General features: G+C 48.7%; 1 protein-coding gene across 1 annotated transcript; it reads right to left on the minus strand.

Moving 5' to 3' along the window:
* Positions 1 to 2246: 2246 nt before the first annotated feature.
* LOC138359070 (glutamine-rich protein 2-like) lies at positions 2247 to 13788 on the minus strand. Its single transcript, XM_069317769.1, has 3 exons — positions 12748 to 13788; positions 3758 to 3865; positions 2247 to 2273 (listed from the first exon to the last, which is right to left on the minus strand). The coding sequence occupies exons 1-3, from the start codon at positions 13786 to 13788 to the stop codon at positions 2247 to 2249; spliced, it is 1176 nt and encodes a 391-aa protein (XP_069173870.1).
* Between the last annotated feature and the right edge of the window lie 11402 nt (positions 13789 to 25190).

Raw genomic sequence — 25190 nt, forward strand, 5'->3', positions numbered from 1 at the left:
CAAGTAGCACGGGCTATGGTGATCCCGTAGCTATATTTGTTAATAAAAACTATACAGTAAGCATTGGTTCTTTAACCTTTTGGATTTAGTTTGTGTGTGTACTTGCCTATTTGTATTCACCTATTTGTGTCTGCAGGATCGAGCATTGACTCTTGGATCCTGCCTTTCGAGCATCGGTTGTTTACAGCAATGACTCTGGTCCCATTTCCCTATCATATCTATTTTTAAAATTATGAATAGTATTTGCTTCCACAACCTGTTCCTTAAGTGCATTCCATTTTTCCACTACTCTCACGCTAAAAGAAAACTTCCTAACATCTCTGTGACTCATCTGAGTTTCCAGCTTCCACCCATGTCCCCTCGTTCTGTTACTATTACGTATGAACATTTCGTCTATGTCCACTCTGTCAATCCCCCTGAGTATTTTATACGTTCCTATCATGTCCCCCCTCTCCCTTCTTCTTTCTAGTGTCGTAAGGCATAGTTCCCTCAGGCGCTCCTCATACCCCATCCCTCGTAACTCTGGGACGAGTCTCGTTACAAACCTCTGAACCTTTTCCAGTTTCCTTATGTGTTTCTTCAGATGGGGACTCCATGATGAGGCGGCATACTCTAAGACTGGCCTCACGTAGGCAGTGTAAAGCGCCCTAAATGCCTCCTTACTTAGGTGCCACACTTCACTTGTGTGTGTGTGTGTCTGAGGAAAGTTTCTAAGTTGTCTAAGTGATACTTATAAGTTGCAAAGGAGGCAGGCAGTCTGGGTCAGCAACCTCGGACCAGAGTGAACGGGTCCCATCCCCCCCCCACCTCCAGTGCCACCCCCGCCCCCACCTCCAGTGCGCCCCCCCCCACTTCCAGTGCCACCCCCTCCCCACTTCCTGAATAACATGGCATGAACAGTAGTTAAAGGGCCGCCATAAAAACAGGAGTATGGTTGGTTCAGGAGGGGGGGCGGTGGCGGGGGGCGGCAGGGGGGGGGCGGTGGCGGGGGGCGGCAGGGGGGGGGGGGGGAGCGGGGGGCGGCAGGGGGGGGGGAGCGGGGGGCGGCAGGGGGGGAGCGGGGGCGGCCTCTTTATAGCGTGTTGTGTAGGATCTAAAACTCAAAACACATTACTCTCCTACAGTGTAAAAACACTTGGAGGGGGAACTGGGGGGGGGGGCTGGGGGGGCGCTGAGGGTAGGGAGGGTAAGAGGGGGACGAGGAGGAGGGGAGAAGGGACCTGAGGAGATTGTAGAAAGGAAAGGGGGTTATGGGGAAGGGTTAGAAAATGTGCAATTGTTATTATTTTGAATTATCACTGTTATTGATTACAATCATCGTACAGACCACAATCACATCGATTGTGGTGAGGGGGTGATTGTGTTGAAGGAAGGGGCTGTGAAGGGGAGGGGATTGTGGTGAGGGGGATGATTGTGTTGAAGGAAGGGGCTGTGAAGGGGAGGGGATTGTGGTGAGGGGGATGATTGTGTTGAAGGAAGGGGCTGTGAAGGGGAGGGGATTGTGGTGAGGGGGATGATTGTGTTGAAGGAAGGGGCTGTGAAGGGGAGGGGATTGTGGTGAGGGGATGATTGTGTTGAAGGAAGGGGCTGTGAAGGGGAGGGGATTGTGGTGAGGGGGATGATTGTGTTGAAGGAAGGGGCTGTGAAGGGGAGGGGATTGTGGTGAGGGGGATGATTGTGTTGAAGGAAGGGGCTGTGAAGGGGAGGGGATTGTGGTGAGGGGGATGATTGTGTTGAAGGAAGGGGCTGTGAAGGGGAGGGATTGTGGTGACGGGGGATGATTGTGTTGAAGGAAGGGGCTGTGAAGGGAGGGGATTGTAGTGAGGGGGATGATTGTGCTAGTTGCCATGACAACAGTTACAGTGATAATGTTTACACAACAAGTCAGAAGGCACTGGACAGAGCACTGACGTACTCACCTAATAGTTCCTCTCTTGATTGCTGCCGCCGGAGCCCATAGTTGATTGTGCACCCCATACCCATCCTGTGAGTGAAAAAAAAGATTAAAAAAAATTACACAAAAACGTGTGTGAATCTACATATCATTAATTACACACAACACAAATAATGATTACATTAACAGCTATAGACATAGACTCGTTACCAACTCCTGTACGTTAGTCAGAACCCTTTGCTCCACACAGGCGGGACCAAAGAACCAGAGCTCAACATACATACAAGAGTGACTACACGTTCTATTCTCGAGTATTTTGTATGTCGTGATCATCATTTTTCTTTAATTTTGGCTACTCCTGCTGCTGATGTGAGCGGACCTGTTTGGTGGGAAAACTTCTGAAATTTCTCCATATAATGCGGTTGATGAAGTGGTGATTTCACTCTCTGCCTGCATGCTCTCCGAGATACAAACGTGGTTTATATCTCAGTGTGAGAGCAACATTCAAACCTGTTTACCATTCCTAATTCGTGAGCTTTTTACCTCTGTATCGTAATTAAATTGCATTTACTGGTATTTAACTCTAGCAACCATCTGGTTGAAGAGCTCTTGCAGATTGCACAGGGATGTCTGCAACTACCTGAAGTCGTCTAACATAATTACCCTCGTTTTTTTGCGTCATCTAAACATATGAATAAAGAAAATAATATTCTTTCTGGTTGATTGTTTACGCCAAGACTAGGTGGGCCCAGCTGGTCTTGGCCCGGGCCAGATTCACGAAGCAGTTACGCAAGCACTTAAGAACCTGGGGCCAGATTCACGAAGCAGTTACGCAAGCACTTACGAACCTGGGGCCAGATTCACGAAGCAGTTGCGCAAGCACTTAAGAACCTGGGGCCAGATTCACGAAGCATTTACGCAAGCACTTAAGAACCTGGGGCCAGATTCACGAAGCATTTACGCAAGCACTTACGAACCTGGGGCCAGATTCACGAAGCAGTTACGCAAACACTTACGAACCTGGGGCCAGATTCACGAAGCAGTTACGCAAGCACTTAAGAACATGGGGCCAGGTTCACGAAGCAGTTACGCAAGCACTTAAGAACCTGTACATATTTCCTCAATCTTTGGCGGCTTTGTTTACAATTATTAAACAGATAATGAGCTCTGAAGCACCAGGAGGCTGTTTATAACAATAACAACAGTTGATTGGCAAGTTTTCATGCTTGAAAACTGTTTAATAAATGTAACCAAAGCCGTCAAAGATTGAGGAAAGTAAGTAATTATCAATAGAAGGCACCAAACCGGGAAGGCTATGTAACACAAGATGTACACATTCGTAAGTACTTGCGTAACTGCTTCGTGAATCTGGCCCCAGGTTCGTAAGTGCTTGCGTAACTGCTTCGTGAATCTGGCACCCAGGTTCGTAGGTGCATGCGTAACTGCTTCGTGAATCTGGCCCCAGGTTCGTAAGTGCTTGCACAACTGCTTCGTGAATCTGGCCCCAGGTTTGTAAGTGCTTACGTAACTGCTTCGTAAATCTGGCCCCAGGTTCGTAAGTGCTTGCACAACTGCTTCGTGAATCTGGCCCCAGGTTCGTAAGTGCTTACGTAACTGCTTCGTGAATCTGGCACCCAGGTTCGTAGGTGCATGCGTAACTGCTTCGTGAATCTGGCCCCAGGTTCGTAAGTGCTTGCACAACTGCTTCGTGAATCTGGCCCCAGGTTTGTAAGTGCTTACGTAACTGCTTCGTAAATCTGGCCCCCAGGTTCGTAAGTGCTTGCACAACTGCTTCGTGAATCTGGCCCTAGAACGGGTCCAAGTACTCCCCCCCCCCCTCCCCTGTCGGAGCCTCGAACTAACTTCCCGCTTCCCCGACTCCAGTTTCTCTGCTTTTCTCTGTTTAACCATTGAAGCACCTTCCTTGTCAGTCATGCGGACTCGTTTCTGGCGGGACGCAGATGCGAAGGTCTTTTGGCGGGAGAAACAAATGCAGTCTTCCCATTCTTATGAGTCCTGTTTTTTGAGTGGCAGCTGTCAGTGAATCATGCATGCGTCATGAGGCTGGGTTACCCGATACTCCCCAGAGTCGGGCTCACCATAGCCCGTGCTACTTGGAACGTTTTTGTTCCAAGTAGCACGGGCTATGGTGAGCCCGCCACCACTCCACAGAGTGAGGCAATACAAGAGGAAATAAAGCATGATAAAACAAGGAAAAAACGGAGGTGAATAACTAAAAACACACGATTAGAAAGAGGCACAATGGGGGAAAAAAGAGAAAACAGGTCAATAACAGAGTGAATGAGCAGAAGGCCAAGAGGAAGATGATACAGGAGATAATGACGATAATAGTGAAGGAACAACTGGCAGACTCTGTGTGTGTGTGTGTGTGTGTGTGTATGTGTGTGTGTGTGTGTGTGTGTGAGTGTGTGTGTGTGTGTGTGTGTGTGTGTGTGTGTGTGTGTGTGTGTGTGTGTGTGTGTGTGTGTGTGTGTGTGTGTGTGTGTGTGTGTATGTGTGTGTGTGTGTGTGTGTGTGAGTGTGTGTGTGTGTGTGTGTGTGTGTGTGTGTGTGTGTGTGTGTGTGTGTGTGTGTGTGTGTGTGAGTGTGTGTGTGTGTGTATGTGTGTGAGTGTGTGTGTGTGTGTGTGTGTGTGTGTGTGTGTGTGTGTGTGTGTGTGTGGTGTGTGTGTGTGTGTGTGTGTGTGTGTGACAGAAGAAAGGTGTTCCCAAGTGTTCTGTTGCAGCAGCAGAACAAATGACGATAGAGAGCAAGAACAAATGACGAGAGAGAACAAGAACAAATATACACAAAAAAAATGTATTTGCTGGTCCTTGAGTCGTGAGCAGCCAGTAGCACAGTTGGCTTCGTTCTTAACTCACACACTAAAGGGCTGCAAACACATTCGATTCCCGGTGCGGGGCAGGGAACTGGTTGGGCACGTTTCCTTTCACCTGATGTCGCTGTTCACCTAGCAGTAAATAGGCACCAAGCAGTTAAGCAGCCTGTTATGAGGTTACATTTTGTGTAACTAATCTTGTACCCAGATTATCTGTAGAACGAAAATACATACTAGAACATATATGCATCTATTAAAATACACTATTAATACACCCTGGGGAGCCGGTCGGCGAGCAGACAGCACGCTGGACTTGTGATCCTGTGGTCCCGAGTTCGATCCCGGGCGCCGGCGAGGAACAATGGGCAGAGTTTCTTTCACCCTATGCCCCTGTTACCTAGCAGTAAAATAGGTACCTGGGTGTTAGTCAGCTGTCACGGGCTGCTTCCTGGGGGTGGAGGCCTGGTCGAGGACCGGGCCGCGGGGACACTAAAGCCCCGAAATCATCTCAAGATAACCCTCACTCCCACAGCAATTCCCTCCTCTTCCCCCCATGCTACTATTGACAAGCTCATCTATGCATCACTTGCAATATTATTGCAACACCCCCTCCCCCCCCCTTAGCAGTGGAACTAGAGGAATGTTAGAAGGGACTCAAGAATCAGTAGTGATATTCCCCTTCAAATATTCCTCCCACCTACTACAAAAATCCCTTCATCTTGAGTCCTTCCTAAGGCCCTCAACTCCCCCAATCCCTCCCCCTCCATAAGCTTCATCGATAGTGAAGACCAAGAAATAAAAAGCCCCAAGTAATGAATGTTGCTCTAAAATTGCAAATGAGCAGAAGGAAATAATGGGAAACAAAGCCGGATATAATAGCAATAGTAGAGACAAAACTCGTATAAATTAACATCCAATTTCTTCGCGTATTACCAAATATCAGAAAAGTAAAGAACTCAAAGGGGGAAAAAGTAACACTGTTCGTGAAGATCAAAAATGCAAATGAAGATAAAAACGTTGATGAATACATTTACTACACTAAGGGTATTATAACAGTGAGGGGAAAAAAGCAGTGGTACTTTCCCGCCAAACACACACCGAAACTATGACGTTGGTACAACGTTCGAACAAGTTTTAACACCTAACCATTTATAACAACTAATATAGCAAGTTGTAACAACGTTCTAATACGTCATAAACACGTTAAGCCAAGATGTAACAACTCTATTACAAGTTGTAACAAGCGGAAAATAGAGACAGTTTCGGTTTGTGTTTCCAGGGTTACATCTAGATCATTCATGGTCATATGACCAACTATAATGACTCACGGGAAAATAACAAAATTCTTTATTGTGGGCGACTTCAACCACCGAAAAATAAACAAAAACCCAAAGACTGTTGACCAGACCACACACTAGAAGGTGAAGGGACGACGACGTTTCGGTCCGTCCTGGACCATTCTCAGGTCGATCAACTTACTTTAGCCACGTTATTGTGACTCATCGCCCCAAAGACTGTTATGTAGGCATATCAAGAGGAAGACACCGGTGCCCAGACAAAATTAAAAGAGAACTCACAGAAACTGACAAAGAAGTGTGTGTGATATACTCAAGAGAGGGCAGGAAGCAAGAACTTTTCCAAATTAATGGAGAACTACCTCTTAGTACAAGGGGAATGAGAACACCATCGTCTTGGTTTGTAAAAACACAATTACAACAATTTTGCACAAGAGACTGCAATATAAATATGAGAATTAAGCCGGGGTAACCGGGCCGGGAACTATGCTGGATTAGAGAGTACCTATGTGATAGGAAACAGAGAGTTACATTAAAAAAGAGAGCCCTCTGAGTAGAGAGAGATCACAAGTACCACAATTGTCAGTATCATGACCTATAGAACCCCTAGTAGTAATTGACATAAAATGCTCCAGCACCGCTCCTGTGCCAGGTAAGTCCACTACGGGCTCACCATAGCCCGTGCTACTTGCCCCGCTCCTGTGCCAGGGAAGTCCACTACGGGCTCACCATAGCCCGTGCTACTTGCCCCGCTCCTGTGCCAGGTAAGTTGTTGCATTATCCTCAATGCTTTCAGATGTTGCCAAGTTAATAAGGAGAGCCAGGCTTCATCACACTTTAGAGAAAGAAGAAAGGGGACATGATTACGATATATAAGATACTCAATGGGAATTAATAAGATTGCTAAAAGAGAGAGCATATGGTCTTTGAAAGGCAGAGTAGAACAAGCGGACCTGTGAATAAAAATCAAGAGAGCAAACGAGGCAAATGTTTGAAAAGAACTTACTAGCGTAATGTTAAAGAGAGAGAGAAAATAAACTAATGTACAGAGGTTAAAAAGTTTGTATGACACTGGAAAGGCGGGGCTTAGGAGCTAGTCCTCCAACCTGCAAGTATATTTAGGTGAATACACACACCCACACGCACACACACACACCCCCACACACACACTCACCAGTTGATTGACGGTTGAGAGGCGGGACCAAAGAGCCAGAGCTCAACCCCCGCAAGCACAATTAGGTGAGTACACACACACCCACACACCCACACACACACACACACCCACATACACACACCCACACACACACACACACACACACACACACACACACACACACACACACACACACACACACACCCTCGCTGGCAATACCCATTCTGTTAAAAGTTATTCACTATCCATTAGCGTAAAATATTTCACGGCCACTCCAGGGAAAATTGTCACGACTTTTTCGTGGGTTAATAGGTAAGCCTGGCTTGTTGGGGGGGAGGGGGGAGGGGGGGGGCTTGCCTGATGGGGTGGGGATGGGCCTTGGGGAGGGGGGGGGGGGGGGAAGTGTCGAGGGGAGGTGTGGCTTAGAGAGAAAGATTGGCTTGGTGAGGGGTGGCAGGTTTGGAGTAGATTGGCTTGGTGGGATGGCAGGTTTGGAGTAGATTGGCTTGGTGGGGGGGGGTGGTAGGTTTGGAGTAGATTGGCTTGGTGGGATGGCAGGTTTGGAGTAGATTGGTTTGGTGGGATGGCAGGTTTGGAGTAGATTGGCTTGGTGGGATGGCAGGTTTGGAGTAGATTGGTTTGGTGGGATGGCAGGTTTGGAGTAGATTGGCTTGGTGGGATGGCAGGTTTGGAGTAGATTGGCTTGGTGGGATGGCAGGTTTGGAGTAGATTGGCTTGGTGGGATGGCAGGTTTGGAGTTGATTGACTTGGTGGGGGGGTGGCAGGTTTGGAGGGGAAAGGCTGATGTTCTTGTACACTTTACTACGGCATAGTGTACTGTTCTCCCAGTATTATTGGCGTGTTCTGTTAAACTGTTACTGCTGGCGACGCAGAGCGACGAGGCTTGTCGCACCTGTCATCAACCTGCTTCCTCTGTGGGCCATCACCTGTTGATGTTCCTGCTGTTACAATGACGTCTTGTTCTTGACGTTACAATGACGTCTTGTTCTTGCTGTTACAATGACGTCTTGTTCTTGCTGTTACAATGACGTCTTGTTCTTGCTGTTACAATGACGTCTTGTTCTTGCTGTTACAATGACGTCTTGTTCTTGCTGTTACAATGACGTCTTGTTCTTGCTTTTACAATGACGTCTTGTTCTTGCTGTTACAATGACGTCTTGTTCCTGCTGTTACAATGACGTCTTGTTCCTGCTGTTACAATGACGTCTTGTTCTTGCTTTTACAATGACGTCTTGTTCCTGCTGTTACAATGACGTCTTGTTCTTGCTTTTACAATGACGTCTTGTTCTTGCTGTTACAATGACGTCTTGCTCAGACACTGTCATGCTATCCTGCAGCCACCTGTCAGCAGACAACTCTCCACAGTGTCTGCTCCTCCAGTCATAATTAGAAGGTCGAAGGCACAAATGTATACATACATATTATTGAAGAATAAACCTATTCTGCTACACTGATGTTGTTTTTTTTTTTTTTTAACCTCCATTCTCTCGTGTTGCTGCTTTCTAGACCTTATCTCTCTCTCTCTCTCTCTCTCTCTCTCTCTCTCTCTCTCTCTCTCTCTCTCTCTCTCTCTCTCTCTCTCTCTCTGTCTCTCTCTGTCTCTCTCTCTCTCTCTCTCTCTCTGTCTCTCTCTCTCTCTCTCTCTCTCTCTCTCTCTCTCTCTCTCTCTCTCTCTCTCTCTCTCTCTCTCTCTCTCCCTCTCTCTCTCTCTCTCTCGTCTCCTCTCCACACCCACAATAATGGTATCATTTTCTCCATTAATGGACTTTTGCTCTTTGAACAAAGAGAAAAAATCGACATTGAATTTGTGGGATATTCATTTAGTTTTGTTCGTGAGGTCGACTGTCATGGAGAGCCATGACTATTGGCCCTGGGGTGCCAGGCACCTGGAGTGCCAGGCACCTGGGACACCATCCGGAGGTAGCCAAGGTGTATACTTAACCCCAGACCAGGCAGCTACTCCGGCTATGCGAGTGCGGTAAACCAGTACTCAAAGGAACACAATCAGCAGTGCACTCTGATCTTCAACTAACCACTAAGAACTAAGCAGTGGTCCAACAACCACCCACAATACCACCAACTGGATGATGCAACAGCCAATTGAAATACATATCATGAAATACCAAACGTGACGGGAATACCAAGGCAATTTAAACACTAAAATGTAAATAAAATCTATCTAACATTCCAAGGGAAAGTTCCCTGACTTCTCAAATTCCCTGACTTTGTTGGTGGGGATATTTAACACAAAATAACTCTCAGGATCTGCACGAAAAACGGCGTTTTTTCGCTTGGGAATAAGACATGGATCACCACAGGCTGACACACACACACACACACACACACACACACACACACACACACACACACACACACACACACACACACACACACACACACATACACTTTAGATCTTCCAGCAGAGAGAGAGAGAGAGAGAGAGAGAGAGAGAGAGAGAGAGAGAGAGAGAAGAGAGAGAGAGAGAGAGATAGAGATAGAGAGAGAGATTGGAGTGAATTTCTAAGCGAGTGGGAGGGATGAGTGTAGTGAGTAAACGAGCAAAATGAATGAGTGAGTGAGTGAGTGAGACAGAGTCATTAGAGGCGCCAACCATAAGCACATTCCTACCTAAACTGACCCTTCCCGCCATGCAAGTCGACGTCAACAACATGCTGAACCACCACCGCCACTCAGCCATTAGTTATGTTAATGATATATATGCAAATTTTAATCAAATTAATCGATTACCATAATTCCAGACTCACAACTGCGTGGAATGTGATCACAAATATTATTCGCGAATTCAATTCAATTTTAAAGCACACTGCTCGACAAAAATTTGTGTGAAATTTTCTGATTAATGGTAATTCCTGGGGAGTCAAATTGTCACATGTGTGTGAAGCAAAATGGTGAGTAATGGGGGGGATTATACTCACACACCTGAAGGGGAGGTATTTACACACACACCTGTTGCCTGGCTCCTTCTGTACACCTGTTATATTTAGGCGTCTTACATATGTCTTATGTCTTACACATACGTCTTACACATATCTGATGGTCGATGTCCCTCGCCAGATGTGGGTCACTGCCACACACACCTGTTATTCACTGAAACACACCTGTTATTCACTGAAACACACCTGTAATTCACTGAACCACACCTGTTATTCACTGAAACACTTGTTATTCACTGCCACACACCTGTTAATCACTGAAACATACCTGTAATTCACTGCCACACACCTGCTGTACAATACACAAAATTCTAATTTTAGGGGGGGGGGGAGGGACAGACCTAACACATGAAGCTGGAACAAGCTTGGGAGTAAAGGTTATCTTGAGGTTATCTTGAGATGATTTCGGGGCTTTAGTGTCCCCGCGGCCCGGTCCTCGACCAGGCCTCCACCCCCAGGAAGCAGCCCGTGACAGCTGACTAACACCCGGGTACCTATTTTACTGCTAGGTAGCATAGGGTGAAAGAAACTCTGCCCATTGTTTCTCTCCGGCGCTTGGAATCGAACCCAGGACCACAGGATCACAAGTCCAGCGTGCTGTCCGCTCGGCCGACCGGCTCCCTGAAGCTTTAAGCTGAAGCAGTCTTGTCCACTCATAATGAAAGCATGAGTGAGTGTTTACGAGGCCATTGGACTCGCTAGCACGGCCGTCCTCATCAACAAAGTCCAAATGCTCGTTAACCCAATCATCAAACTACCTGTCAGTGTATGAACAACAACAACAAAAAAAACACTTTACGTACAACTGTAAACTGATTAAGTTCGAAGTTTTTTCGAACAGCGCTTCATTCACTGTGTTAGAATCCCAATCTTTGTAAATGCATTTACAATCTCTGTAACCCATTTTCTGTGTGTCTGTGTGTGTGTGTGTGTGTGTGTGTGTGTGTGTGTGTGTGTGTGTGTGTGTGTGTGTGTGTGTGTGTGTGTGTGTGTGTGTGTGTGTGTGTGTGTTGTACTCACCTAGTTGTGTTTGTGGGGGTTGAGCTCTGGCTCTTTGGTCCCGCCTCTCAGGGGTGTGTGTGTCGCTCGGGGTATGGGTTGGGTAGGTTAGGTTTCGGTCGTATTAGCACCCCAGGTTCTGTCCGTTGTGGCAACTGGAGTGGACCGGCGAGTGGGTGAACCGGTTGGGCGTCTGTGCCCAACCGGTGACGACAGAGTTGCACTACAAAAACGAGTTTAAAACCTAGTGGTTAGGTAGGCAGTAGGTGGTGGGGGAGGTGGCAGGGGAAGGCAGTAGGTGGTGGGGGAGGTGGCAGGGGAAGGCAGGTGGTGGGGGGGGAGGTGGCAGGGGAAGGCAGTAGGTGGTGGGGGAGGTGGCAGGGGAAGGCAGGTGGTGGGGGGGGAGGTGGCAGGGGAAGGCAGGTGGTGGGGGGGGAGGTGGCAGGGGAAGGCAGTAGGTGGTGGGGGACGGTGGCAGGGGAAGGCAGGTGGTGGTGGGGGAGGTGGCAGGGAAGGCAGTAGGTGGTGGGGAGGGTGGCAGGGGAAGGCAGGTGGTGGGGAGGAGGTGGCAGGGGAAGGCAGTTGGTGGTGCGGGAGGTGGCAGGGGAAGGCAGTTGGTGGTGGGGGAGGTGGCAGGGGAAGGCAGTAGGTGGTGGGGGAGGTGGCAGGGGAAGGCAGTTGGTGGTGGGGGAGGTGGCAGGGGAAGGCAGGTGGTGGGGGGGAGGTGGCAGGGGAAGGCAGTTGGTGGTGGGGAGGTGGCAGGGGAAGGCAGTTGGTGGTGGGGGAGGTGGCAGGGGAAGGCAGTAGGTGGTGGGGGAGGTGGCAGGGGAAGGCAGTTGGTGGTGGGGGAAGTGGCAGGGGAAGGCAGTAGGTGGTGGGGAGGTGGCAGGGGAAGGCAGTAGGTGGTGGGGGAGGTGGCAGGGGAAGGCAGTTGGTGGTGGGGGAGGTGGCAGGGGAAGGCAGTTGGTGGTGGGGGAGGTGGCAGGGGAAACCAGAGTGTCCTCCTTCATCAACACTGCTCCATTGACTTCCCCTATAACGTGTCGCTTATATGGGGGGGACACCCCCTCTCTCTCTCTCTCTCTCTCTCTCTCTCTCTCTCTCTCTCTCTCTCTCTCTCTCTCCCCCTTCACCCTCTCATGGTGTGTGAGGGAAGGAGGTACTGCACCTAACAGTAACAGGACACCCTTGGATCTAGACAACTGTTGTGGCTTGCATCCCTCACAGTCTGAGGAGGACCTTATCGTCGCCCTTCTTATCTCTGCTTGCAATCTCATTTTTTAATTTATAAAAGAACATAAGAACAAAGTGAACTGTATGAGGCCAATTATATATATATATATATATATATATATATATATATATATAATATATATATATATATATATATATATATATATATATATATATATATATATATACCAGTAAGAATGAGAGGCGGAAGCTTGGCAAGGGCCGGGAAAAAATAAAAACATTCTGGGAGTGTTTTGTGTAAAATCTGGCGGAGGCGGCGGAGGTGCAGGAGGAGCCCGGCGATGTATTTCACAGAGGCGGAGTTGTTTTTCCTGAGGCGGGAGTGTTGCTCGCTTTACCGGAAGACCAGTGGCGTATATGTTGTGTTCCCTGGCCTGCAGCACGCCCCCGGCCTGGTCCCTGGCCTGCAGCACGCCCCCGGCCTGGTCCCTGGCCTGCAGCACGCCCCCGGCCTGGTCCCTGGCCTGCAGCACGCCCCAGGCCTGGTCCCTGGCCTGCAGCACGCCCCCGGCCTGGTCCCTGGCCTGCAGCACGCCCCCGGGCTGGTCCCTGGCCTGCAGCACGCACCCGGCCTGGTCCCTGGCCTGCAGCACGCCCTCGGCCTGGTCCCTGGCCTGCAGCACGCCCCCGGCCTGGTCCCTGGCCTGCAGCACGCCCCCGGCCTGGTCCCTGGCCTGCAGCACGCCCCCGGGCTGGTCCCTGGCCTGCAGCACGCCCCCGGCCTGGTCCCTGGCCTGCAGCACGCCCCCGGCCTGGTCCCTGGCCTGCAGCACGCCCCCGGCCTGGTCCCTGGCCTGCAGCACGCCCCCGGCCTGACCCCCGGCCTGCAGCACGCCCCCGGCCTGGTCCCTGGCCTGCAGCACGCCCCCGGCCTGGTCCCTGGCCTGCAGCACGCCCCCGGCCTGGTCCCTGGCCTGCAGCACGCCCTCGGCCTGGTCCCTGGCCTGCAGCACGCCCCCGGCCTGGTCCCTGGCCTGCAGCACGCCCCCGGCCTGGTCCCTGGCCTGCAGCACGCCCCCGGGCTGGTCCCTGGCCTGCAGCACGCCCCCGGCCTGGTCCCTGGCCTGCAGCACGCCCCCGGCCTGGTCCCTGGCCTGCAGCACGCCCCCGGCCTGGTCCCTGGCCTGCAGCACGCCCCCGGCCTGGTCCCTGGCCTGCAGCACGCCCCCGGGCTGGTCCCTGGCCTGCAGCACGCCCCCGGCCTGGTCCCTGGCCTGCAGCACGCCCCCGGCCTGGTCCCTGGCCTGCAGCACGCCCCCGGCCTGGTCCCTGGCCTGCAGCACGCCCCCGGCCTGACCCCCGGCCTGCAGCACGCCCCCGGCCTGGTCCCTGGCCTGCAGCACGCCCCCGGGCTGGTCCCTGGCCTGCAGCACGCCCATTCTCTGGAGAACTGGCCAATTCTCCCGTCTTTAAAATGAGCAACAGTGGAACTAGCGAGCAAGACTGATAAGACAAGTCTTGTCAGTCTTACAGGAAGACCTTCTGTAAGACTGGTAAGAGTGAAACATTAAAATACACAGCTGGAAAAACAAATACACTATACAAAGTTATAAGTCATCTAAGGACTAGTAGCTTGAAAGGCGGGGCTTAGGAGCTAACCCCCAACCCTCCTCTACGTGTATGCATACACACACACATTTAATACACACAGGAAAACAACCTTCAACACATATATCCTATATACATGTCAACCAATAGATATATTTTTGGATATATAGATAGATATAGGGCCTCAGTCGACCGACCCTCCAAGGTGCCTCAGTCGACCGACCCTCCAAGGTGCCTCAGTCGACCGACCCTCCAAGGTGCCTCAGTCGACCGACCCTCCAAGATGCCTCAGTCGACCGACCCTCCAAGGAGCCTCGAAGAATCAGTTTAAACTCTCAGTAGATCAACTGATATTCGACTAACGAGTATTCAGCCTCACTAACCATCATCAGTATGAAACAATCCACTTCATCAACAACAAAAACAGTCCAATATAACCCCCCCATTAACCCCCCCCTACAACCCCCCCCCCCCCCTAAGTAACAAGTCTGGAGTAATATATCAGTTTTGGGTTTAATCCTGGCCTCCCACAACCGCTCCAAAGGCGTGCTTGTAATCACTTCAAGGAACAATTTGCGTACTCACTCTGGCGTGGTTATTGCATATTGGGGCCCTGGGCGTCTTCTCCGTCCCTGCGTCCCGCTCCCTATCCCTCTCCCTACCCTCCCTGGCCCTCTCTCTACCCTCCCTGCCCCTCTCTAGCCCTCTCCCTACCCTCCCTGGCCCTCTCCCTACCCTCCCTGGCCCTCTCTAGCCCTCTCCCTACCCTCTCTAGCCCTCTCCCTACCCTCTCTAGCCCTCTCCCTACCCTCCTTGGCCCTCCCTAGCCGCCCATCCAGTCTGTGTCAAGGGGTAGGGGTTTGGAGGCTGTTAGGGGGGATGGGGGAGAGAAGAGGGGGTGGTGGGGGTTGTGGCTATGTATACTCTGTATACTCATCTCAATGTATTCATCAAGATGTACTGGCAGGGGAGGTGTGGTCTGATGAATCGCCTGGGATGCTATCGGTCGCTTAATTCATTGATTATATTCTAGCGTTGCATAGCGTTATCATCACCTTCTCTTCTTACACTTTTCATTGGGTTAATAATGTTGGTACACAAACTTTCCGGCTCCGCTGTGGCCCACTATTGTCGAGGTTACACTGTCGAAACTGACATTTATCTTGATATTGTCTATACCGTTATCATGTCTCCCCTGTTCCTACCTTCCTCCAGTTTGGCGAGTTCCTATGGATTCTCAGTGTTTCTTGATAGTCTAGTTCATCTTAGACTTAGGAATGAACCTCATTATATATCTCTGAATTAGTTTTATTATTTCGATATGGAGGTACTAAGGAGAGGCTTGCATACTAAAGGGTGCGTCTCACGTAGGTTGTATAAGCTGTCATACAGGCTCGTTTGTTAAGGATCCTGAAGACTTGACATATGACCTTGTCAGTATTCTTATGTAAGCCTCAGAAACATATATATTAGAGTAGGAGTAATATCTTCTAGATTTTCCTTTCCATGAGTCATAACATTGCATTTATCAGAGTTGACATTCAACAGCCACATTTTAGAGACTCTGGGATGGGTCTAAAATGTTTAATTCTCACTTTGGGATTATCCGTGAATATTGAGATGAGTTAATAAATTTCATTTAGCAGTTGAAGAGCACAATATGAACAGTATTGGTCACGGTACTTAGTCTTACTGTGATGCCTCCCCCCCCACACTGTGACGCCTGCCTCAGTAACATTACAAAGACTTACACAGTTCCCAAAGTGTCGTGAACAACAACAGACTAATAGATCCAAACTTGGCTTTTGGTTGACAATAATAAAGAAGTGTTCAATTGAATGTTTTAACGGCTCGTCACATAGTTTACAACATTAATGTTCTGGTAGTGGCTCGGTCACACTAACACAGCCACTTGGGCTGGACGGTAGAGCGACGGTCTCGCTTCATACAGGCCGGCGTTCAATCCCCATTCCACAAGTGATTAGGCACCATTCCCTTTCCCCCGTCCCATCCCAAATCCTTATCCTGATCCCTTCCAAGTGTTATATAGTCGTAATGGCCTAGTTTATCCTGATAGTTCCCTTCTCCTTCAGCCTCACTACCCCTGTTTGATGTGTATATAGCCTGGGTATAGTGACTATATCACATTATCTATCCCAGTGACTATATCACATTATCTGGCTATATTACCATCCTGACTATACAAACGCTGTACCTATTGTTACAAAAAGCTGTCATGGCTTTTCATACTGCAGCTTTCAGACCTTTTGGACATTTGTTAGTTCTTCTGCAGGCGATGAGTCACAATAACGTGGCTAAAGTATGTTGACCAGACCACACACTAGAAGGTGAAGGGACGACGATGTTTCGGTCCGTCCTGGACCATTCTCAAGTCGATAGATCTTCTGAGCTCGAAGTAATATCTACGTTTCTGTGGTTTAATAATAGTATTAGATGGTCGAAAGTCATATTCTATGTTTTTTCATTCTGGTGAGTCTCAGTGGCTTAGTGATGTACAAAGTCATGCTTTCAGACTCCAAGCTGGGATGGGATCCACGCAAATTATATACAAAAGCTAAAATTATAGATTAAAGTTACGTTTAATGTTACTGCAAAGTACTTCAGACATTAAGTGTTATGGGTTATTGAAAGACTGAACGGCACTGTTAGCGTTACTAAACTGCTATATACTGAGTATAGTAGTTAACTGAGAGGCCCACCACCACACACCCAACCCGTTCTCGCAAATTTAATAAGTCAATATTGACTTATTAAATATGTGCATAGGTGACATACTTAACGTAATAGATACCCTTAAAAAGATTCATAGAAAACACCGACCTTACCTAACCTACTTAGTATGTTAAGATAAGCATCTTATTGCTTCGTAATTACAATTATTACCTAACCTATAATAGGTATAGGTTAAGTAATAATTGTAATTACGAAGCAATAAGATGCTTATCTTAAGATACTAACAAGGTTAGGTAAGGTCGGTGTTTTCTATGAAGCTTTTTAAGGGTATCTATTATGTTTAGTATATCACCTATGCACGTAGTTAATAAGTCAATATTGACTTTACGAATTTGCGAGAACGGGTTGACACACCACCACACACCATCACCACCAACTACCAACCACCAACCACCACACACCAACCACCACCACCATCAACCACCACCACCCTACAACGCAGTGCAGAACCCAACTACAACGACAGACAATATTCATTTATTTAATGAATTTGACCAATGTTAACGAATTTCCTCGTTAGTGTGTGCGGCGGGCGGGCGCTTACACGCCGGGCCGCGCTCTGGCGCTCATATACGTCCAAATTTGTCCAATTTATGAACGAAAATGTTTTGCCGTGTGTCATAGGAGAGTGATACTTTGTCCTGCCACACGGGAAGTGGACGGTGTGTGTGTGTGTGTGTGTGTGTGTGTGTGTGTGTGTGTGTGTGTGTGTGTGTGTGTGTGTGTGTGTGTGTGTGTGTGTGTGTGCCTGTCTGTCTGTCTGTCTGTCTGTCTGTCTGTCTGTCTGTCTGTCTGTCTGTCTGTCTGTCTGTCTGTCTGTCTGCGTGCGTACGTGCGTCTGTGTATACTCCTTTCTACTCACGTCTTTGTACCTGCAGGATCGAGCATTCAGCTCTCGGTCCCCGCCTTCCTAACCTCTGGATATCTAATACAATGACTCCTACCTGCTCGCGTCCATAACATGGTCCTTGAATTCATTCCCTTTTCCTCTTATGCCAAAAAATCTAAAATCTTTATTTGTAACTAAACCTGCCTCATTACCAAACAACAACAACAACACACGAGCCAGGTCTACCAACCTTCCCGCGACCCATCAATTATGTAAACAAACAAATTTATTTCTGCATTTATCTATCACATGGCGAGCAAGACTCCCCACCTACTCCCCCATCATTTCTCCCCCCTCCCTCCCCTCCCCCATCACTTCTTTCCCCCCTCCCTCTCCCACATTTCACCCATACTCCATCAACCCCCACTTTCCCTTTAACTCCTCCTCCCCCTTCCACAACGTTAGGGATTTTACCACAAAATCTCCCCCTCTCTCCGCTACCAATTCGTCTACTCCCACGTGACCCGTCACATGTCCCCCCTCCCACTGGTGTCCTCACCATGTCCCTATGACAGTGGGGGTGGGGGGTGGGGGGGGGGGTCTACGATGCATATACATATAAATATAAATCCTGGAATAAGACTGGGTGGTGCTCGAGGGGCCTGTAGGCTTACGGTTTGAGACGTCCAACACGTCACTATTTGGGGGGTCAAAGCACCATCCCAGGACCCCAGCTAGACCCCAGGCAGACTCCAGGACCCCAGCTAGACCCCAGGACCCCAGCTAGACCCCAGGCAGACCCCAGGACCCCAGCTGTCTTAGAGGACAACCACCTCCAGTGTTCCGCATGCCTGGGGAATTCACGAAGCAGTTACGCAAGCACTTACGACCCTGTCCATCTTTTCTCAATCTTTGGCGGCTTTGTTTCCAATTATTAAACAGTTAATGAGCTCCGAAGCACCAGGAGGCTGTTTATAACAATAACAACAGTTGAATGGCAAGTTTTCATGCTTGTAAACTGTTTAATAAATGTAACCAAAGCCGTCAAAGATTGAGGAAAGATGTACACGTTCGTAAGTGCTTGCGTAAGTGCTTCGTGAATCTGGTAGCAGTTGGCCATCTGAATCTTTAGTCCTTCCACGTGGTGCAACAATCCAGTATTAAGACACCACCGTATGTATGCCAATCAGGAAAAAATTTGGCCTAGTTTTTCCACAGTTGAGGATTGGCTGGTGGAGCGGGGGGGGGGGCGGCGTCAGGGGGTGCCTCATGGGGCAAGGGGGATAGTGTCTATCTCACCAGGGAAGGTAGACTCCCCTGGTATATCCAGGTATGACCTTGGATATACTCCAGCCCTCAGAGATGGTATACGGCCCAAGATACTCCAAGATGTATATGTTATACATAGTGACAGGAGTCTACCAAGTGGGGTGTTAGGTTATACACGCTATGTTATATTCCCTTACCATGTCCCCTCACCCCTCGCCCCTCCCCCCCCCATGAACCACACACACACACACTATGGAATTGAATGCCACAGTAATCTCGTCCAAATAAAAAGTTTTAAAATTGGTCGTGTGTGTTGTGAGAGGATGTAGGGGGGGGGGTGAGGGGGTTGGGGGGGGGGGTTGAGGGGTTGGAGGGGTGGGGGTGAGGGGTTGGGAGGGGTCATGGAGGGGTGGTATGTGTTTGTAGAGAGTCGCAGGTGTTCGTAGAAGGTTGGAAGGTTGGAAGGTTGTAGTGAAGAGATGGGGTTTAGAGATTGGTGAAGGCTTTGGGGGGGGGGTCTTTAGCATGTTATGAGGGGGTTGTGATAGACTCTAGGTTATAAGAGGTTGTTTATGTCGGACAAGACCTCGTAACCTAAAGTATGAGGTTATGAGGCCTTGTTATAGACCCCAGGAGGTTACAAGAGGGTGTTGTGAGGAGCCCTAGGTGGTTACGAGGGCCTTTAGGAGGTTATGAGAGGTTGTGAGGGGTGTCTGAAGAATCTTCCTCCTCCTCCTCCCCCCCCCCTCATCCTTACCAACCTGTGTGACCAACAAACAAACGTGTTAGAGCCGAGGGGGGGCAAAGCCTGCATTCCACACTCTCACATTTGCATTCCTTTGTCAACAATTATGTGTGTGTGAGAGAGAGAGAGAGAGAGAGAGAGAGAGAGAGAGAGAGAGAGAGAGAGAGAGAGAGAGAGAGAGAGAGAGAGAGAGAGAGAGAGAGAGAAAGAGAGAGAGAAAGAGAGAGAGAGAGAGAGAGAGAGAGAGAGAGAGAGAGAGAGAGAGAGAGAGAGAGAGAGAGAGAGAGAGAGAGAGAGAAAGAGAGAGAGAGAGAGAGAGAGAGAGAGAGAGAGAGAGAGAGAGAGAGAGAGAGAGAGAGAGAGAGAGAGAGAGAGAGAGAGAGAGAGAGAGAAAGGGAGAGATACCATAAGGTTGCACTACAGGAGTCTATTTTATATATATATATATATATATATATATATATATATATATATATATATATATATATATATATTTTCACACACCTGACATGTACTTGTGTAAAGGAGGAAATGTATATGTTTATCTCTCGGAATGTTTGGTAATATGTTTATTGTTTGTGATGTGTGTCTATGTATGTATTAACACGATGTACTGAACGGGGTGAGAATAGCTTGAGCTACCTCATCCCTTTGTGTGTATTTTACCTCAATAAACTTATTTCAATTTCAATTCAATTTCACACACGACAGTCTTTGCTCTAGTATACATATATTACAAGGTTGATGTGACCAGTGAAACTCTAGGGACTTGGCTCACCACATTTCATCTCCACGCATTTCAGGTCTTCAGGGGCCGACACTCTTTTAATGGGTTCAATAGGTCTCACCCTCACACCTTAGGTTGGTCGGCATCCCTCCCTATCCCCCACACCAGTCACCCTGCAAAGTGTCTGACCGCCAGTCTCGGACAATTAGACAAAGAAAGACACATTCTTATAGACATAGATAAATGAAGGGAAGTTAAGCTGTTCAGTTCACCTACATTTTATTCTAGAATTATGTATAGAGGGGTCTTAGTTGACAGTTAGATCTTGTTTCACCAGCTGTGGGAGTGGGGCGGGGCACACACACACACACACACACACACACACACACACACACACACACACACACACACACACACACACTTTCGCTAGGATTTAGGGACCTGGCCAATAAATATCGTCTCTACAGGACGGTTACCGCCACAAAGTTTCAATGGCCTTTGCTTACGAGGTGTGCAGTCCGGCTCACAGGCGGGGCCGGACGGTAGCCGGATGTGGCCCCTGAGAGCCCCTATATATGTGGGCCTCCGTGCAGGGGCCAGCCGGCTCCATAAACCCACTCAACACCACTCTACACTCAGGCCTGGTGTAGGGGGCCGGGTCGCGGGGACGTTGAACCCCGAAATCAGCGCAAAGGTAACCGCCCCTACAGTGACTTCCCTCAGATGATGATGCTTCTACGCACGCACACACACACACACACACACACACACACACACACACACACACACACACACACACACGCACACGCACACGCACACGCACACCACCTGGGAGTGGATGTGACACCTAATCTAACTCCTGAGGCACATATAAATAGGATAACGACAGCAGCGTACTCTACACTGGCGAAAATTAGAACTTCATTCAGAAACCTAAATGAGGAGGCTTTTAGGGCGCTTTACACTGCCTACGTGAGACCCGTCTTAGAGTATGCCGCGCCATCATGGAGCCCCCACCTGAAGAAACACATAAACTGGAGAAGGTTCAGAGGTTTGCGACGAGGCTTGTCCCAGAGTTACGAGGGATGGGATATGAAGAGCGGCTGAAGGAACTGAACCTTACGACACTAGAGAAAAGAAGGGAGATAGGAGATATGATAGGGACATATAAAATACTCAGGGGAATTGACTAAGTGGAAATAAATGAAATGTTCACACGTAATAATAACAGAACGAGGGGACATGGGTGGAAACTGGAAACTCAGATGAGTCACAGAGATGTTAGGAAGTTTTCTTTTAGCGTGAGAGTAGTGGGAAAATGGAATGTACTTGGGGAACAGATTGTGGAAGCAAATACTATTCATACTTTTAAAACTAGGTATGATAGGGAAATGGGACAGGAGTCATTGCTGTAAACAACCGATAGCTAGAAAGGAGGGATCCAAGAGTCAATGCTCGATCCTGCAAGCACAAATAGGTGAGTACAAATAGATGAGTACACACACACACACACACACACACACACACACACACACACACACACACACACACACACACAGGTCCATATGGTGGTCCCGAGGCCAGAGTTCAAGACCAGGCCCATTACCATATGAAAGACCTGCATGAAATTAATGTATTTATTGAAATTATGTTCAGGGTGAGTTGCCCTGGCCTGTGCAGAGGTGGGGGGGGGGGGCAGGTAACGCTGCGGGGTACGTAACGCAAAGGGAAGGCCAGGTAACGGGGAATAGGTAACGCAGGTAACGGAGGGAGAGGGGGTTAGGTAACAGAGAGGGAGGGGGGGGAGCAGCCCCAGGGAACTTGGGGGAAGGAATGTAATGGGGTTAAAGGGGTTTATGCAACGTGATGGTGGGGAGGTATTGGGGTAGGACAGGAGGGGGGAAGGGAGGAAAGAAGGAGAGGGAGAGAGAGGGGCAGCAGAAGAGAGGGAAGGAAGGCAGGAAAGAAAAGGTAATTAATAAATGATAAAGATGAGTAAGGAGTAAAGAGGCTGAGGAGAGAGAGTGAAAGGGGAGACACAATGGGTAAATAAGGGAAGGAAGAGGAAGAGAGTGGGATGGACAGAAGAAAATAACATTTGTGAATAATACAAAATAAAGATCCAACCAAAGAACCGAAGTCTAATACCATTAGACTTCCAAGTTGTATTCTCAACCTACGTAAGACCTACTCTTCAGTATGCAGTCACAGAATGGGATACCTCTCCTTTCCCACCCCCCCCTCCCTCAACCATCCCTGAAAAAAAACACTAATTTGAGGAGACATGATGACGACATACAAGATTCTAACGGAAAATGACATATCAGACGAAGAAAGAATGGTATAGTTGTCAATAGATGTAATGGCTGTGACGAAGGCGCGGTTACAGCCAATTTAACACACAATACAAATATGGTAAGAACACTTAGAGCACTTAACTACTGTATTGAACTACAAAATGTTTCTAAGACGGAGCCCAGGAGATGATACCCGACCCTAGAAACTCGTCTAGGTGAGTAGATTTAGGTAAGCCCCAAAAGCACACACACACACACACACACACACACGTAATTCTGTGGCGCGGGTTCGATTCCCGCACGAGGCAGAAACAAATGGGCAAAGTTTCTTTCACCCTAAGTGCCCCTGTTACCTAGCAGTAAATAGGTACCTGGGAGTTAGTCAGCTGTCACGGGCTGCTTCCTGGTGTGTGTGTGTGGTGTGGGGAAAAAAAAAAAAAAAAAAAAAAAAAAAAAAAAAAAAAAAAAAAAAAAAAAAAAAAAAAAAAAAAGTTAGTAAACAGTTGATTGACAGTTGAGAGGCGGGCCGAAAGAGCAAAGCTTAACCCCCGCAAAACACAACTAGTAAACAACTAGTAAACACACACACACACACACACACACACACACACACACACACAGCCCAGAGCCCAGTAGGCTCAGGAACCTGTACACCAGTTGACTGACAGTTGAGAGGCGGGACCAAAGAGCCAGAGCTCAACCCCCCGCAAGCACAACTAGGTGAGTACACGCACACGCACGCAAAAACGAAGGCATAAAGTCATAAATACGTGCAAGAAAAATCAACAGAATCTAGCAATGTTTACACTCTTGGGCAAAGGGAATAATTGAGTGAGTCTAACTAATGATGTCAACACACTCCCTGCCATGTTTAGCTCCCACTCTCCCGTACACGCACGCACTCACACTCCTGCCCACACACGCACTCACTCACACTCCTGCACACGCACGCACTCACTCACACTCCTGCACACGCACGCACTCACTCACACTCCTGCACACGCACGCACTCACTCACACTCCTGCCCACACACTCACCTCCACATACACTCACCTTAACACTACTTGGATATACTCAACTGCAAACACACACACACACCTTAAACGCACTCATCTATGCATATTTGTGTTTACACATGTACTCTCCTGTGTACACACTTTTACATACACCTCTACCAACACGTGTACATACACTCACCTGGCCACACACTTTCATACACACCTAGACACATTTTGCCCATACACTCACATGTACATACACACACACACACACACACACACACACACACACACACACACACACACACACACACACACACACACACACACACACACACACACACTCACTGAGACGCCCTTGTACACTCACTCGCCTTGGGAAGCCTGTGTTTCTAGTTCGCATCCCTGGAGAGTATGTTGGCAGCCCTGTGTATCATGTTGGTACTCCTGGGGGGGGTGAGAGTTGGTAGCCCTGTATTGCCAGTTTGCGCAATCAGGTAATTACTGTTGGAACGTCAACAAAATACTACCCCCTCCCCCCCCCCCCCTCCTTGTCAATTAGGCACAAAATCAAATCAAGAGTTTTCATAATGCGAGTCAGCCGTAATTACTCTAACTAATAGATACTGGTTTGTTGCCTGTCCCGTGACAACGTCCGGCGACCTGTCCCGAGTCACCGGTCGGTCGGGACCACTCGGGGCTATATGGTGACCGGCCTGAGACACAAGGAGTCCTTGTTTGGTCACCATGCTGTCCAGGACTGGCTGGTAGGACTCTCTGGTCACACACATACACACACACACACACACACACACACACACACACACACACACACACACACACACACACACTCAAACAAACATACACACATACACATACATTAAGCGCATACACCCACACGTTTCAGTATCTGTAAACGGGAATATGCGAGTTTTATCCTGTCCTGATATTCCTAGTTTGCCACCAGCCACTATTATGTATACACATTCTTTGTTTGCTCTTAGTGCTTTCATGTCTCTTGTGATTTATATAGCCTCTGTGAGCCACTCATCTACTGACTCCTGTACCTTACACCACTCAACACACGTGTGTCTAAGACAACACCCTTCTCTCTCTCTCTCTCTCTCTCTCTCTCTCTCTCTCTCTCTCTCTCTCCCTGTTGTTATTCTTTACGCCTGTTCCCCCTCCTACTGCTCCTGGAGAGTGTTTACTTGGCCGACACAGTTTGTGGAGTTCCGCGCCACAACTGGAGAGAGACAGAGCCAGATGAGGGCTAATATTTTCTCAACACTCTCTCTCTCTCCACCGCGTTCTCCCGCCTTCTTGGTCTCGTCTCATTGCCCTCTGGATATACCGATATATTCAATGTCGTGATCATGTCTCCCTGTTAACACTCTCGCCTATACCGACGTAAGGTTTGTTAGTTTATTCCTCGTAGATTTAGAACTACAGGATCATGTCTTCACGCGCGCGGGTGTATACAGGAGCAAGCCTATTAAGAGAGGGCAAAACGCCTGTCGGGAAGGGAGGTGACAGGTCGACATGGTCGGGAGACGACGGGTCGGGGTTCGGGTGGGCTAGGTCGGGGTGCCTCCTCGCCGGGGGGGGGGGAG

The sequence above is a fragment of the Procambarus clarkii genome, chromosome 88 (assembly GCF_040958095.1).
Source record: "Procambarus clarkii isolate CNS0578487 chromosome 88, FALCON_Pclarkii_2.0, whole genome shotgun sequence".
Lineage (NCBI taxonomy): Eukaryota > Metazoa > Arthropoda > Malacostraca > Decapoda > Cambaridae > Procambarus > Procambarus clarkii.